The sequence below is a fragment of the Nicrophorus vespilloides genome, unplaced genomic scaffold (genome assembly GCF_001412225.1).
Source record: "Nicrophorus vespilloides isolate i.1.1-1 unplaced genomic scaffold, Nicve_v1.0, whole genome shotgun sequence".
NCBI lineage: Eukaryota > Metazoa > Arthropoda > Insecta > Coleoptera > Silphidae > Nicrophorus > Nicrophorus vespilloides.
Window position 1 is genome coordinate 60,533 of NW_017096133.1, and position 17,115 is coordinate 77,647.

The 17,115-nt window shown below is 33.3% G+C and overlaps 2 protein-coding genes across 2 annotated transcripts in view; both read right to left on the reverse strand.

Annotated features, from left to right (window-relative positions):
- LOC108569713 (AT-rich interactive domain-containing protein 5B-like) overlaps positions 1 to 11,164 on the reverse strand; it is a gene marked incomplete at its 3' end in the record, with an annotated part of 70,493 nt that extends 59,329 nt beyond the window's left edge. Inside the window, exons 1-3 of the mRNA XM_017931373.1 lie at positions 11,124 to 11,164; positions 9,953 to 11,062; positions 1,450 to 1,704 (exon numbers count right to left, since the gene is read on the reverse strand). Coding sequence (XP_017786862.1) covers positions 1,450 to 1,704; positions 9,953 to 10,006 — 309 coding nt within the window. The remainder of the gene's footprint in view (positions 1 to 1,449; positions 1,705 to 9,952; positions 11,063 to 11,123) is intronic.
- Positions 11,165 to 14,315: 3,151 nt separating this feature from the next.
- Positions 14,316 to 16,546, reverse strand: LOC108569718 (heat shock protein 70 A1-like). The gene has a single exon (XM_017931378.1). The coding sequence runs from the start codon at positions 16,368 to 16,370 to the stop codon at positions 14,466 to 14,468; it is 1,905 nt and encodes a 634-aa protein (XP_017786867.1). The 5' UTR covers positions 16,371 to 16,546; the 3' UTR covers positions 14,316 to 14,465.
- Between the last annotated feature and the right edge of the window lie 569 nt (positions 16,547 to 17,115).

The following is a 17,115-nucleotide window of genomic DNA, read 5'->3' on the forward strand; positions in this document are numbered from 1 at the left end:
TTGAAAAAGAAAGTTGTAAAGTTTTGAATTAAATTTAAAAATTAACTTGATATCTATTAACGCATAAATAATTTGAGAAAATTAACTAGTATTTTTTTTTTAAATTTACATTTTCTTAAGAAAGTTACATGAATCAAAACATGAGTAAATTAATTATAAAAAAATTGCAATATTTGTAAATTATTTACAATTTTTCCTAAAAAGTTAAATGTAACAAAACGTGCATATTTCCGAATTAAATTTCTAAAACTATTTTTTTTTCTAAAATACGTAACGCACGTAAAATACGTAATTTGAAAATAAACAATTTGAATTGAGGAATTATTGTATGAAAATGTACAGAAAATTCTATTAATTTGTATGTGGAAACGTATGAATTCGCAGGTGTTTATCCGTGTTGGAAATTTGAGTTGCGCTAAAAATACGCGCGCGCCATCTAAAAATATTTTAAAACACCGGATTATAAATGTCGTAATGCCGTTGAGTAATCCGCGGTCCGAGAATAGGACGCGCGGGGCCGAATCGAAGAAGAGAACTATGTAATTACTGCAACAAACACCTAACTTCAATCGATCCAAAAACACAACATCCCTAGAAACGATTAAAGATTCTCAATAAAACTACATATAATTCAACTAATAAGTGAATTAGATCGATTAAAACAATAAATTACACTTAAACTAATGTATCGAGTATTTAAATTGCTCAAATCCATTAAAAACTATTCGTATTACCCGCATCGCATCGAAACAATAAACAAGATTAGATTAAAAAGCGTTACGAGAAGTGTCGCTATCTCATCTTGGTTTCAACAAATATGTAAAGTCATTGATAAAGTCAGAAGCATCATCCACGTTCTCAGTTTTGATACAAAATGTTTCGCTGTTTGCGGAGGCAACGTTTATTTTAGTTTCGCGTTCATTGTGTACTATTTATAGTGCACCATAAACGCACGCTGCTTTATTTTATTTATTTTTTTTATAATCCTGCTCTCCTGCACTTGCCTCCGCATTTTATTATTACTTTACACTCAATTCAATACGCAACAAACTTAGTTTGTTGCAAAAGGATTAAATTTAGATTTGCAATAAAAATCACTGTTTTTACTTGTAATTACAAAACGCTTATGGCTCCGTCGGAATTCGCCGACAATGATTAGCGTCAAGGACTCCCGCATGTAGAATTAATTATCTTCGCCATGTTAAAAACAATACAGATTGTAGGAAATAGCTAAACGGATTTACGTAAAAATTAACTTACTTTCACATATTAATTGTGGGTTTTAGATATGTAAAATCGTTTTTGAACTTGGGAATCGCGCGAAACGAGAGCGAAAGCTGCTCCTCGGAGATGATGCGTTCACGTTGTTGTTGTTGTTGTTTGCGATGATGATGATGATGTTGAAAGTGAATGGTGCTAAAGAAAGAAAGAAATAAAAAGGAGACTCACCTCGCCATGATCCATCCTTCCTTCGGGCGTGTTCTCCGGCAAAAAGTATAGCCTCAAACTGGCCAGCACTTGCTCACTATTCTTATCCGCCCAGAGCAGCTGCAGCTCACCGATGCACACCAGATCCGAGTCCATCCACAGCTTCACGAAAAAGAATTCACTCAGTGTCATTATGTGTCTCTGGCCGTTCTTCGTGTACTTGAAGGCCTTGTAGAAGGTGTAAGGGCCGTGCTGTCCGCACGGGCCTCCTATCAGCTGGAAAAAGCGAAAGAAACAAAACGAGAAAATCAATGGAAAAATCGAAACTTTAAAATTAAAAACATTCGACAGTGAAAAACCAACAACAAAAAAAGTAACAAATCAACTTTTCAGCATCAATTGATTTCGATTCAATCACGACTAATTGAAACGATAATTTTCCAAGCGCAAACTCCATTTATTTCAACTAACTAAAACTTTTTCATCGTATCAATTTAAAAAAATAAACCGCGCAGTTTTTCTTTTCATATCTAGGCTAATTAGAGGAAATAATTACATTAATAAATCCTAATAATTATTTCCATTTTTTATTAAATTTAAGTTATGAACTTTCCAGTTTCCTTTTGCCACACAAGAGCGAGTTTTTCGTGGAGAGAGAGTTTTTTTTTTATTATTTTCTTCTTTAATATTTATTTCTTGCTCGCTTACTGCTCTTTCTATCTCTCTTCTCTTCTTTCTTTAATTTTAGAAGAAACCCACGTAAATTAGAGCAAACGTGCTCACGGCCGACTCCGCCAGATGTCTTGTATTATATTATATTTATAATTTTTTTTTTCAAAGAGAAACTCTTACCGAAACTCCCGTACACTTATAATTAATTTAAATAAATTCGCGTAGATCGAGCCGTAACTTCAGTGATGAAGCTTTGTATTAGAAATTATATAACGAATTCAACTAAACTAAATAATTGTTCATAAATTATTAAGAAAAATGATGAAATTTCATAAAATAAACTTGAAAATTTTAAAAGATTTCATCAAATAATGGAATACGAATTGCGTGTAGTGTAAATTACAAGATAATAAATAATTAGTAAGAAAAATGATGAAATTTCTCAATATAAACTTCAAAATTTGAAAAATTTCATCAAATATATGGAATACTAATTGCGTGTAATGTTAATTACTAGAAACTATATAATTAGTAAGAAAAATGATGAAATTTCTTAAAATAAACTTCAAAATTTGAAAAATTTCATCAAATATTTGAAATACTAATTGCAAGTAACATAAATTACTAGAAATTACGTAATTGTTTAAAAATTATTAAGAAAAATGATGAAAATCTCTAAAATAAACTTCAAATTAAAAGAAACGAATTGCGAGTAATGTGAATTAATTGAAACTAAATAATTGTTTAAAAAATATTAAGAAAAATGATGAAATTTCTTAAAATAAACTTGAAAATTTTAAAAGATTTCATCAAATAATGGAATACGAGTTGCGAGTAATGGGAATTACTAGAAATTAAATAATTGTTTGAACATTAATAAGATAAATGATGAAATTTCGAAAAATAAACTTGAAAAATTTAAAATATTTCATTAAATAATGGAATACGAATTGGAAGTAACATAAATTTCTAGAAATTAAATAATTGTTTAAAAAATATTAATGAAAATGATGAGATTTCTTAAAATAAACTTGAAAATTTTAAAAGATTTCATCAAATAATGGAATACAAATTGCAAGTGACGTAAATTACTAGAAACTAAATAATAATTCAAAAATTATTAAGAAAAATGATGAAATTTCGTAAAATAAACTTGAAAATTTAAAAGATTTCATCAAATAATGGAATACGAATTGCGAGTAATCTACATTACTAGAAACTAAATAATTGTTTAAACATTAGTAAGAAAAATGATGAAATTTCTTAAAATAAACTTCAAAATTTGTAAAATTTCATCAAATAATGTAATACGAATTGCGTGTAGTGTAAATTACTAGATAATAAATAATTAGTAAGAAAAATGATGAAATTTCTAAATATAAATTTCAAAATTTGAAAAATTTCATCAAATATATGGAATACTAATTGCGTGTAATGTTAATTACTAGAAACTATATAATTAGTAAGAAAAATGATGAAATTTCTTCAAATAAACTTCAAAATTTGAAAAACAAATGATCAAATAATGGAATACAAATTGCAAGTAATGTAAATTACAAGAAATTAAATAATTGTTTAAAAATTAGTAAGGAAAATGATGAAATTTCTTAAAATACACTTCAAAATTTTAAAAGATTTCATCAAATAATGGAATACGAATTGCGTGTAGTGTAAATTACTAGATAATAAATAATTAGTAAGAAAAATGATGAAATTTCTTAAAATAAACTTCAAAATTTAAAAAAAAATTCATCAAAAAATGAAATTGCGTGTAATGTGAATAGAAAGAAATGATGAAATTTGTTGAAAATAACATTGCAAACAGTAAACAATAACAAATAAGGTTGAAAATATTTACAGAAAATCCACGTAAATCTCTCTCTGTCTCTCTCTCTTTCTCTATCTTTCTGTCGGTGCGTTTTTTTTTGTTTTGTGTTAATTTTAGCGCCGTGTCAAAACCGTGCCATGTGTCAATACGGAAGAATTGGCGCGCTCTCAACAATATTGATATAATTAACGTCAAACGCACAACAAATACATTTGAAAGTCAAACTAACAACAACGTTAATAATAATAATAATAATGCTTTCCCACATTAAGACACGAAGATGAAAAGGAACACACACACAAAAAAATCATGATTCACGTTTATTAATACGAGAATCGCACGTTAAATATTTACATTCGCACAACCGATGCCAGAAATAAAATATATTTTTATAAAAAAAAATTGACTCAATATTCTAGAATTATCACAGGTAATAAACTACACCTTAATTAGATTAGAGTTAAACCTTAAGACTTTAGCACGAGACTTAATAATTAACTTCTAAAAGATTCTAGTATATTTTCATTTTAATAAATTTAAAAAAAATCGAAATTAGTTCGAAGCGCGTTCCGCTAGATGTCGCTTTCGAAAATCGCATCTTCGTAACCAAAAAGTTAATTCTTGCATTAATTAAAAAAAAAATCATTAACACACCAATATTTTCTTAAAATCAATTTACAGAAAGATATAGAAACACTGAAGAATGCGCACAGATATGGTAAAAGCGACGGATGAAGAAACAACGAAACCGGTTTGTTTTTTTTTTTAATTAAATCCGAAAGCTGACTTAGATTTAGTTTCCATCGGTTTGACAATGATGATGCGTTTCTTTATACATATTTTTTTTTTTTGGGGGGGAAACGGTAATTTGAAATCGATAGTTTTATAAATCGCTTGGTAATATGCAGAATATTGCCATCAATTTTTGTCAGCAACTCCGAAGCACACAATGCAAGAGGAAGAAGGGAACCGACGCCGATTTCTAAATCGATTTATAATCCTCGCGACAAACGGTTTTCGTGCTCCCGTCCAAATTTGACAATCCTTTTCATTTTAACAACTTCTCTTAAATATTAAAAATGATAATTACAAGTTGTTTTCACTGTGTTAATTCACTTTAGTTAGCAATCATTTATTTTGAGTAAAACTTAACAAGTACTTGACAAGTATCAAAAACAGTTGTTAAATACTTTGCGAAATAATAGGAAATTGGATGTATTCAAGCGATTGCGTAATTAGAAGGCTGTGATTAATCGCGGCGCGCGCGTAAAGGGAGAAGGACAACTGCAATTAGCGTTAACAATTTGTTTATAAACATAAACAATTAACTCATCGCTCGCTCATTAAATTCGATTGCGAATTGGAAGGAAAACCTCTAACTAACAAACCGAGATATATATACACACAAAAGTTTATCTCTCCGCGGAACGTTTAACAAATATTGAAACAGCATTATTATTATCTTCTTCATGGACTTTGCTACCCAGAACGCAGCAGCAACAATTACGCTCGAAACAATAGCCAAGTTGATCAATCGAGAGAATATATCATTATTATTAGCCGGCCTTCGTGATCTATTTTCGCATCTACTTATTCGACCCGTTAAGTATTTGTTAATCATCTGAATCGAAATATTGAAATATACAACAAACTTTGTATAATAATAATATGAAGCAACGTTTCGGATGGACTTTAAAATGTTTAATTTAAATTTTAAACAGTTGTGCGAGAGTGTAAATACAAAATTACATTCCATTATATAAAAGGTCGGCCGGGAAGGACTAAAGCGTTTGCCGAAAGAGAGAGAGAGAATTGCTGAAAGCGAAAGAGCGAATGAGAGAGGTTGAGGTTGGGGGAAGGGGGGAGCGCGCGCGGTTTGGAAAGAGACACATCGAGGGTACGGGGGGTGGCGGCGGAGGAAAGGAGATATTACATGGGAATCGATAACGATAACAACGCCGCCCCCGGGGGCGCAAAGCGGATGGCGCAATTAAAAAATTAAATGAAATAAATAAATTTAACAAAAAAAAATCTAATTAACAAAAATTTAAATTGAAAACAATTCAATTAATAATAAACGAAGGGATTCGTTGCGTTCCAAAATTAATTAGTCGTTATTGGAAATCTGCTGCTGCGGCGAAATGGAATTACACGTTTCTATAATGATTTGCGCTCCAAAAAAAAATAATTATCTTTCAAAACTTGGTTACGTAAACAACAACAAAAAAAAATTATCACTATTCTGTTTCAAATAAACTGGATACCATAGCTACTATTTTGAGGAAAGCGGTTACCATAGCAACCGCTTAAATTTTCATTTAAAATTTAATTAAATTTCATAACTTTACTAGCAAACTTCTGAATTAGTAAACTAAATAATTTTATCACGAAAATACGAACTAAACCGAATCAATAACTAGTTCCACGTATTTAATAAGTTTTGTAATTTTGTTAATTAATTAATTAATTAATTTCTATTCGATTCTTATTCTAATTATTATATACGCGTTGATATTTATTCTAAAACTATGAAAATGCAAACTGAATCATTTCCACGTAGTTACTAAAGATTAGATAAAGTATTGCAAATAATACTTTGTAATACATTTCATACGTTATTTTTTGTACGAAAATTAGATATAAATAACTTTACATATTGATTTTTAGTATACTAAAACAAGAATTACCCACATTCAAGCTAAATTAAAATCGATAACTTAATTACGAAAATGCATACACAATCAGCGACTTGTAGTTAACTAGTTCCACGTATTTAATGAGCGATTAGATAAAGTTTTGTAAATAATTTTTTTTTTATAAAAAAATCACAATTTAAATCAATAAAATACTCAATTCTAGGATAATTACTGTTGTTTTCTAATGATTTATATTTGAAAGTCAAACATATTTAATGTCTAAATATTAAAAAAAAAGAAGCTCGTTACACAACGAAACGCTCAAACAAAACCGATAACGCGAGCGCGGCCGCCTCCTTATCAATTGTTTAGGTTTTACTGCATAAACGTCATGGAAACGAAATACATTTTAAAACAAAAATAAATTACATTAACAAAACAGAGTGCAGCAGCAACATATTCTCATGGACTACGCGAATAACGCGAACAAAATTATAACATTTGCAAATTGTAAATATATTATAATAAACAACAAATTTTACATAAGCAACGACGATTTCAGACGAATCGAAATTGCATATTTAAAAAGAAAAAAACTGGTGACCTTATATATAAATAAATATGTTGCCACATCAATGGTTAATAGAATAATTGCTGTTTCATGTTGATTAATCGCTTCGTAAAACGAGACTTGTTTCAAAGTGCTGTTTTATGCATTCCATTCCGTATCGTGGACTTTACGTAGCAGCAGCAGCAACAGCGACATGATTTATTTAAACGTTATTCTGTGAAATATATTTATATTTATAAATACATTTATTAAAAACTTTACGACTTACATATTCCATGCTATTTAGTTTGAATAGTCACTTATTTCTATGTTAAGAGAAAACGTTAATTTCTTCATCGAAACGATTTAAATTCCGTCACTTGTTCGACTCATTAACTTATTGCAACCGCTTTATGTGTATACATACGCCACTACTAAAACATGTTATTTTATATATATATATATATATATATAAATAAAGCAGTTTTCAAAAATAGTTTATCATTTATCAATATTGAAAACTTTTTTTTATCCAATTTTAGTTAGTTTTTAAGCATTTCTCCACATATTCCAACAATTCATTTAATTTTCAATTAATTACGCATTTCCTCAAAATTTTCTAAATAAAACCTAATTGCGAAAACAATTTAAACAATGAGTAAATACGTTCTCTCATAAACACCTTATCGTAATTACGTACAATAAAAAATTATAAAAGATTACAACAATATTAATAACATTAGCTAAAATTCATTGAGTCTTGAAAGAAATCTTAATTAAAATATGAATTAATTGAATTAAATAATTACAATATTCAATCTATTAATTAAAAATAAAATATATAGAGTAAAAACAAAAAAAAAACTAATAAATTTAATAAAATAGTTTACAATATTTTTGAAATTCAAAATCAATCGCATATGCAAAACACGATAAACTTTTTTTGTTTCTCTCTCTCCCCACAAACAAACCGATTTTTATTCAACGCAAAGTTTAATAAACAAACAAAAAACATTATATTTATTTATAACGTTTTTAACCTAATCCAAAATAACATTCACACACTTTTAATAATTATTTTTTTTAAATTGAGTGTAAATTAGTTATTGATTATTTTTTATTATTGGAAAAAAAAAACTAATCAATGTTATTTTTAAACATGCACTTATCAATGTTTATCATATTCACCTTTACAAAGCGATTAAAAACTTAAAAACAAAACGATGAAATTGTGAAGAATAATTGCTTAGCAACGGAAATTTAAACATATTAATCTTCTAAAATAAAGGAATTCAATTGTTTAAACAAAAACAAATCAAGCTCATTAATAATTTTTAAATTATTTTCATTAATTGATAATTTAAAACGATTTAAACATATTAATCTTCTAAAATAAAGGAATTCAATTGTTTAAACAAAAAAACAACTCAAACTCATTTGTAATTTTTAAATTATTTTCATTAATTGATAATTTAAAACGAAAACAAAGTGAATTAAATGAATGTTGTTCGTTTTGTGAAACGGTTACATTCCTATTGATCGTTTAGAGAGTAAAATCAGCTTCAATAAACAGTGATGTGCGTTTCCGGTGCAAGCACATGGTTGCTTTTAAAACCGATCCAAGCAAGCTTCCATGAAACGTAAGTCTCTTATTATTATTTTTTTAACTGTTTTGTTTTGGGAGTATTCAAAATAGTTCCAATTCGTGTTGGTTTTTGAACTTTTGAACGCAAAACGACGACGTGCATTTCCGGCCCTTTATAAAACGACGCGAAGGACGTTATTACGCTCTATATATGCATATGTTTACGGTGAAGACGGATAATTGATGGGGGAGTCCTCTCTTGATAAAAGCGTCGATTATCATCGGTAAAACAGCGCGTTTATTTTTAAGCATGGAGAGAGAGAGTGAGATGAGCTGTGGAATAATCATCGTGGAACGCGAAAAGATTAGTGTTTGGCGGGAGAAGAGGTTGTGGAGGAGGCGCGATGACTTCACGTCTGCATGCAACAGAGTTAGATGCACACCGCACAGACTGCATGCGATCAACGAGTGCGAGTGAAAAAACGTGTAGTAGAGGTCTCGAAGCTTTATGCCCCGTCTCCGAGTAGATAGATAGACGTAACGCACACACACACACTTGGTTCTATTATTTCATTTCATTTCTGTTTTTTTTTAATTAAATTTTGTATGCGAGATAGATAATGCAACAGAAAAAACCCGACATTCGATTTCCAATAGGAAAATAATATCAAATGATATCTAATACATATATTTGCTTGTACATATATAAATATATAAGAATATAGATAAATATGTATATATAGATATAGAGAAGGCGCTGCTACAATAATCCAGGCCATTGCACACACAGAGCGAGTGCGCGCGACATTTTCGCAATCCGAGCGATTTAATATATATATATATAGTGAGAGATAAATGAAATATTCTATTTAGAACGATTAAAAAATAGATTTAAATTAAGAAATTCGTTGTGAAAAAAAAAAAAATAAAGATAATTTTTTCGATTAGTTTTCTTCGAAATTGGATTTGTTGGATACGTTTCTTATTTTTTGTAATTTAATTTCTTTCCGTTGTTGGTATCCATATTCTGATGATGATGACTTTACGATGACTATTTTTCGGCCTCCCGGCGAGACGCGCTCTCTCTCTCTCTCTCTCTCCGGGTCTCGGACGCGTTTATAAATACAATAACGATGGGATTCCACGTCCCGAGAATCATCGCCGCGCATCATCATCATATTTGCTACGACGAAGTGGACGCGTCATCGCGACCAATTAGCTAATCTAATTAACGAACAACAATAACATCGTACCTGCACACTGCCGTTGTCCATGGTGCGCGGAGCGCTCGCTGCTATCCTCTCCATCCACACAAAACTGTAGTAGGCTCCGACGAATATAAATATAAATATATATAAAAAAATATATATATTATGTATATATTATTTATATATATTTTATGTTGCTGAATTTATTCCAAACAGCAAGTGATAATAATAGTAATGAATCCGATTCACGAAATTACCACCATTACGTTTCTCGCCCATATTCCTGCGTTGTTGTTGTCGTCGTCGTCGTCCTCCTCTTGTTACTCCTCAACTCAAACTTATCCGTCCTGTTTGTTGTTGTTGTTATTGTTGTTGTTGTGGTGGCAGTGATAGTAGTAGTTTTATTTTCTCGTTGTTGCCGTTTTGTTGTTATCCTGTATGCACAGCACATCTATATAATTATATATATATAAATTCACATATATATAAATTGATATTAATAAAATACACAGCACTGCATAACACACCACAACACGCTAACACCATCCTCTCTACTTTGTATTTACTCTAATTATATGACGTCATGATACGGAGCGCTGCGAGCCGTTCGTGCGGTTCCGCCGGCCGTCGGCAACACTGGCGCTTTTCAAGAATGATCACAACCACACGTACGTACCGTACGTACACACGTACACTTCGTATACATACACGCACTAAGCGCGACACACGCACGGTGGGGGGATGATCGCGATGATTGCGATTCAGTTCGAACGACCGATCGGCTCGCAATGTTGTTGTTGTTGTTTCAGTTGCGATCGCTGTCGCTGCACCGGAGACGTCGTCGTGGGCATCATCACCGTCGCATCGATGATCATCATCATCATCAACGTAATCCTTCTTCTGTCGTGATGCACCACTACTGCTGAACCACCTCTAGCCACTGGAGCACGTGGGACAAGCGCCAGAACAACAAACACCGCGTTTACATCCACACTGTGCGGGGCACGCGACGCGACTGGCTTCTAGCACGGCCAGACAACGACGACGACGCGCTCAGTCGTCGCGACTCCTCCACCCCTGCCAGAGCTGCTGCACCGGTGCAGATCCTGCACCTCACTCTCATCCAATCATCCCCTATTTCATCTGTTATTAATGCTAAAACAGTTTACAATGGATTACAAAAAATAAAATAAAATCATATAGGTAAGAAACTTACTTTAACGATTAATCCGGTAACAAAATTCAACCAACGATGATAACTTTCAAAGCTGAAATTACGACAATCAATTATTGTATTCAACACAAATAATTATTTAAATAACCTAAAAACTTACAACCTTCACTTCACAAATGTCAAACGCAAAAACAAATGACAAACGATTTACCTAATCCATTGCAATAAAAATATCTCAATTTAGTTAAATTTAATAAATTAAAGCATAAAAACTTACTTTACAATAACACTAATTCATTGCGTCTTCTCTATTTGCATCTTTAAATCTTCGGATTTCCCTCATCTTCAACAACAACAACAACAACAATTCTCCTTTCTAAGTTGATCAAACACCAGTCAAATTATCGATTGTCAATAACCACGAGCTTCTACGATCATTGTTACAAAACTGAAATTAACACAACGTCAACACACAAAAACAAATGACAAACGATTTACTTAATCCATTGCAATAAAAATATCTCAATTTAGTTAAATTTAATAAATTAAAGCAGAAAAACTTACTTTACAATAACACTAATTCATTGCGTCTTCTCTATTTGCATCTTTAAATCTTCGGATTTGTCCCATCTTCAACAACAACAACAACGACAATTGTCGTTTCTACGATGCTCAAACACCCATCAAATTATCGATTGTCAATAACCACGAGCTTCTACGATCATTGTTACAAAACTGAAATTAACACAACGTCAAACACAAAAACAAATGACGAACGATTTACTTAATCCATTGCAATAAAAATATCTCAATTTAGTTAAATTTAATAAATTAAAGCAGAAAAACTTACTTTACTATAACACTAATTCATTGCGTCTTCTCTATTTGCATCTTTAAATCTTCGAATTTGCCCCATCTTCAACTTGTTGTTGTTGCAACGACAATTGTTGTTCCTACGATGATGCTCAAACACCCGTCAAATTATCGATTGTCAATAACCACGAGCTTCTACGATCATTGTTATAAAACTGAAATTAACACAACGTCAACACACAAATTTGTTATGCAACATAAACGTAATACTTACACTTTCAACAAGTTTCACATCATAATTAAAATGAAAAAAAAAAAGCGCAGTTTATTTCGATCCTCGCCAAAGCCATAATAATAAATGTCATTCACATTAATAGATATTGTTTACGCGTTGGTATTTTTGTAATTCAAATACACCCAACTAAATAAAATTAAAATATTTATTGATTTACATAATTTTTAATTAACTATATTGTTTATTTCTCCCTTTCATATCTAATGTTATATAATTATTAATTAATTAAAAATATTGAATTAAGGTAATTCGATAATCTCGTCTAAAACTAATTATTAATTAATATGTTTTTAATGTTGGCAATAATCTGTTCATTTTTGAATTTGATAAATCAAATCAAATAATGTTTAGAAAGTAGTGATAACTGTGTTGAATTAGTAAATGTTTCTAGTAGAAATACGATGACAATATCGAGGTTGATGATAATGAATTCCGTTTGCAGGTATGGATTACCGGTAATAAGCTGCCAACATTAATTAATTCGGAGATCGTAGCGCTCGTAAATATTTGTTTTTGGTGATTACCTTGGAAACCAACACAAGTTCGTGTCGTATGCAAATTGCAGCTCGATGCAATTGCTTCAGGTTTGAATTAGCTAAACTACATTGATGAAGAAAGTAGAAGCGATTGGAAAGTTATTGCGCATCTATTAATGCGAGCGTTTTCAAGCTATTTACATGTAGGTGTGTATATCATCACGGTTTTTCCGTAATTAGTGCGTAATGAGCGATAAACAAAGAAAATTGGTAGTAGACAAACAAAAGCATAATTAAAACAAAAAAGAAAGGTGTATTTAATTAAAGCCACCTTTGATCATCCTGGTTTTCCACCATTTTCACTCGGCTCTTCGTAGCTTGGGATCTCGGTGCGTGGTATTTGATGATGTCGCAGGTAGACGAGAAGTTCTCTTTTTTTTATTGCCTTCTTTTTCGTGTTGCTTCGTCTTCGGCGAGGCCGAAACGTGCGTTCAGGAATTCCAAATGATTATAAGTAATTTATTGTTATTGTCATCGTTCCCATTCATTTCAGTTTAATTAATCTACGTACGCAAGAAATTGATCGCATCCCCGGTACTACTAACGCAAAAATAATAATTACTCAACAATAATTAGCCGTAAATTGAAGAGGAACAATGGGATCGTCGTGTGTTGCAAGAATGGAAATAAAATGAAATAAAATAGAAAGTGAAAATCATTGTAATTATTGTTTTCCGTGAGTCTAATTAATGCTGAATTATTAATTATTAAGACTTTAATATCAAGTTAACGTTGTCCGCTCCGTCCGGCACGTGAAAGTGCGTCTAAAACGAAAGTTAATAGAGCGTTGAAAAAGAAATATATCTATACAAAATTAAACGAGAATTTCTCCAAGAATTTATATTATTAGTATTTCTTGCAATAACTATGATGCACTCTTCTTGCATACTTCCCTAATCCGAATCCCATTGGTGGTGGTCATTCTTTTTTTTTTGTTAATACAACAATCGATACGGAATCGCTCATTCGCGGAATCAAATTTGTTTTGTTTTATTTTCAATTGTTTTAATTACATGCATCACGTAGTCGTTGTCTTTTCCAGGAACAACTAATAGCGCTTGCTATTATCTACTTAGTGGAAATTTATGAATGCACTTATCAATTTGTTTGACATTAAACGACACGTTAATTGCACGAGGCAACAATTAGTTGGAAAGGGAAAAGAAACAACAACAAAAGGAACAAATATTTGTAGTTGTTTGTGACAGTTTGTACGTGTTTCGTTGTTTCGTTATTGATTATGCAACTATGTTTTGTTTGTTAAGAATTATTTTTGTAGAATTTATTGAAACAATTTGTAATCCAAATATAATATATAGGATGGGAATAAAATGATTAAATATTTATTATTTACTAGTTACAATTAATATTGAAGTAGATAATAATGTAATTAATAGTTACATGATATACATGTTTAGATTAGGTAATTTAATATAGGCAACTAAAAATACATATTAATTTCAATACTTATTTGGTAAATTTGTAATACTCAGTTTTTTCTCTCTATTGTACTAACATTTTCTTGTGTGATTTTAATTATTACTTATGTTATTAATTAAAGTATTAATTTTATATAAAAAAAAAGATCTAATTAGATTATGTTGGTAAGGTGTATCGTAGGCAACTAAATGTACATGGGTGTTTGAAATGTAGCAAGAATTGAGACTATTTGAATATGGATTATATGTTTATTAAAGTAATAAATAACAATGGAATAATTTAAGTTGTGTTTGTTGGAATTTAGTCGACCTCCTCGACGTTCGGTCCAGATCGTCCTTGGAAACCTCCGGCTTGCTGGCCGCAGGATTGCTGTCCATTTTGGTAGATCTTGGCCATGATTCCGCTGCATACGCTCGTCAACTGCTTCTGCTTATCCTCGTACTCCTCCTTCTCGGCCAGCGAGTTCGCATCGAGCCATTGCAGACAACTGTCACACTCCTGCTGCACCTTGCTCTTATCCTCGGCGCTGAGCTTATCGCCAGCTTCGTCGACGGCCTGCTTCACGTTGAAGATGTAACTCTCCAGCTGGTTTTTGGATGCTACGCGATCACGCTGCTTCTCGTCTTCGGCTTTATACTTCTCAGCCTCGGCGAGCATCCTGTCGATGTCCTTCTGAGAGAGACGGCCCTTATCGTTCTTGATGGTGATGTTCTTCTCCTTGCCGGAACTGGAGTCCTTGGCGGAGACGTTCAGGATACCGTTGGCGTCCAAATCGAACGTGACCTCGATCTTTGGGACTCCCCTGGGCGCTGGTGGGATGCCCGTCAGGTCGAAGTTTCCCAGCAGATTGTTGTCTTTGGTCATCGTGCGCTCCCCTTCGAACACTTGGATGGAAACGGCCGATTGGTTGTCGGAGTAAGTGGTGAAGGTCTGCGACTGCTTGCACGGAATGCGAGCGTTCCTTTCGATGATCTTCGTCATGACTCCTCCGGCTGTCTCGATGCCCATGGAGAGTGGCGTGACGTCTACGAGAAGGACGTCTTGAATCTTGGAGCTGGTGTCTCCGGTCAATACGGCTGCTTGGACGGCCGCTCCGTACGCGACCGCCTCGTCCGGGTTGATGGACAGGTTGAGCGCTTTTCCGCAGAAGTAATTTTGCAGCAAATTCTGGACCTTCGGAATCCTCGTCGATCCGCCAACCAGAACGATGTCGTGGATCGAGGATTTGTCCATCTTGGCGTCAGCTAAGGCCTTCTCGACTGGCTGCAAGGTTCCTCGGAAGAGATCAGAGCAGAGCTCTTCGAATCTGGCCCTGGAGATCTTCGTGTAGAAGTCGACACCCTCGAAGAGCGCGTCGATTTCGATCGTGGCTTCCGTGCTCGATGATAAAGTACGCTTCGCCCTTTCTGCAGCAGTGCGAAGTCTCCTCAAAGCCCTCGGGTTACCCCTGAGATCCTTCTTCACCTTCCTCTTGAACTCATCGGCCAAATGGTTGACCAGTCTGTTGTCAAAGTCTTCACCGCCCAAATGCGTGTCTCCGGCTGTCGAGCGCACCTCGAACAGGGAACCCTCATCAATGGTCAGAATGGATACGTCGAAGGTGCCGCCGCCCAAATCGAAGATCAGCACGTTCCTCTCCCCTTTGAGATCTTTGTCCAGACCGTAAGCTAGAGCCGCCGCCGTCGGTTCGTTGATGATGCGTATCACGTTCAAGCCTGCGATCATTCCCGCATCTTTGGTGGCCTGTCTCTGGGAATCGTTGAAGTAAGCCGGCACCGTTACCACCGCATCCTTAACGTTCTGCCCCAAGTACGCCTCGGCGGTCTCCTTCATCTTCACCAGCACCATCGAGCTGATCTCCTCCGGCGCAAACTTCTTCGTCTCCCCTTTGAACTCCACCTGGATCTTCGGCTTACCTCCATCGTTGATAACTTCGAAGGGCCAATACTTCATGTCCTCTCCTATTTTCGCATCGTCGAACTTGCGACCGATCAGTCTTTTCGCGTCGAACACGCTGTTCCTGGGATTCATCGCCACTTGGTTTTTGGCAGCATCTCCAACGAGTCTCTCGGTGTCAGTGAACGCCACATAGCTGGGTGTAGTCCTGTTGCCTTGATCGTTCGCAATGATCTCGACTTTTCCATCCTGCCAGACGCCCACACAGGAATACGTCGTGCCCAGATCGATTCCAATCGCCTTCGCCATTATTGTATGTATCTGCTTATTTGGTTGCACTTGTAAAAATACCGCAACTTCTCCTTCACTCTTATTGTTTCACTGCTTGTTTAGCACTGGACTTCCACTCGCTTTGCAAGTTTGAATTGAACTGCCTTTCCCACCAGACTCGTGCGTATTTATACGGAAACCGCGATCTTCTCGAACATTCCCGATCGATCTACAACGCACACGAAAGTTCCACTGCCAGAAATTTCTAGAAAACTAAAACATTTTTCAGTTCTACAACTGATTAAAGAACAATCACACATTCTTGATACCATTGAAAATTTAAAACAATAAATATCAGCTACTAATGTACAGATAGTAATGGATAAACAATAACAATACATTCGCAAACAGCAAGTAACGTTTCAATTTCTGGAAATTTCTAGAAAGTTTTTATTCCAGAAACTACTAATAACGAGTCATCTATTCATTGTTTTCTAACCCTATGATTGTTAAAGAACATTAATTCTTACAAATATAAGCAAATTTCATATGATTCTAAATAGAAATTCCACTTTTTTTTTTTGCAAAAAATCTAATGTCAAATAAATTAGTAATTTCTATTTTAAGCTAAAATCTTACTACTTAATAATCTACAACAAATATAATTTAATTTACTTTTGAATATTTTGCATAGTTTCGAAATTGCGTCTATAAATAAAAATTTATCATCACCATAATGATTTAAAACTAATTAACTAACACGAACTTAAGCAAATTGGGATAC

What these genes read in the sequence shown, in the direction of transcription:
- LOC108569718 (XM_017931378.1), bottom strand. Translation starts at nt 16,370, where the DNA reads ATGGCGAAGGCGATTGGAATCGATCTGGGCACGACGTATTCCTGTGTG.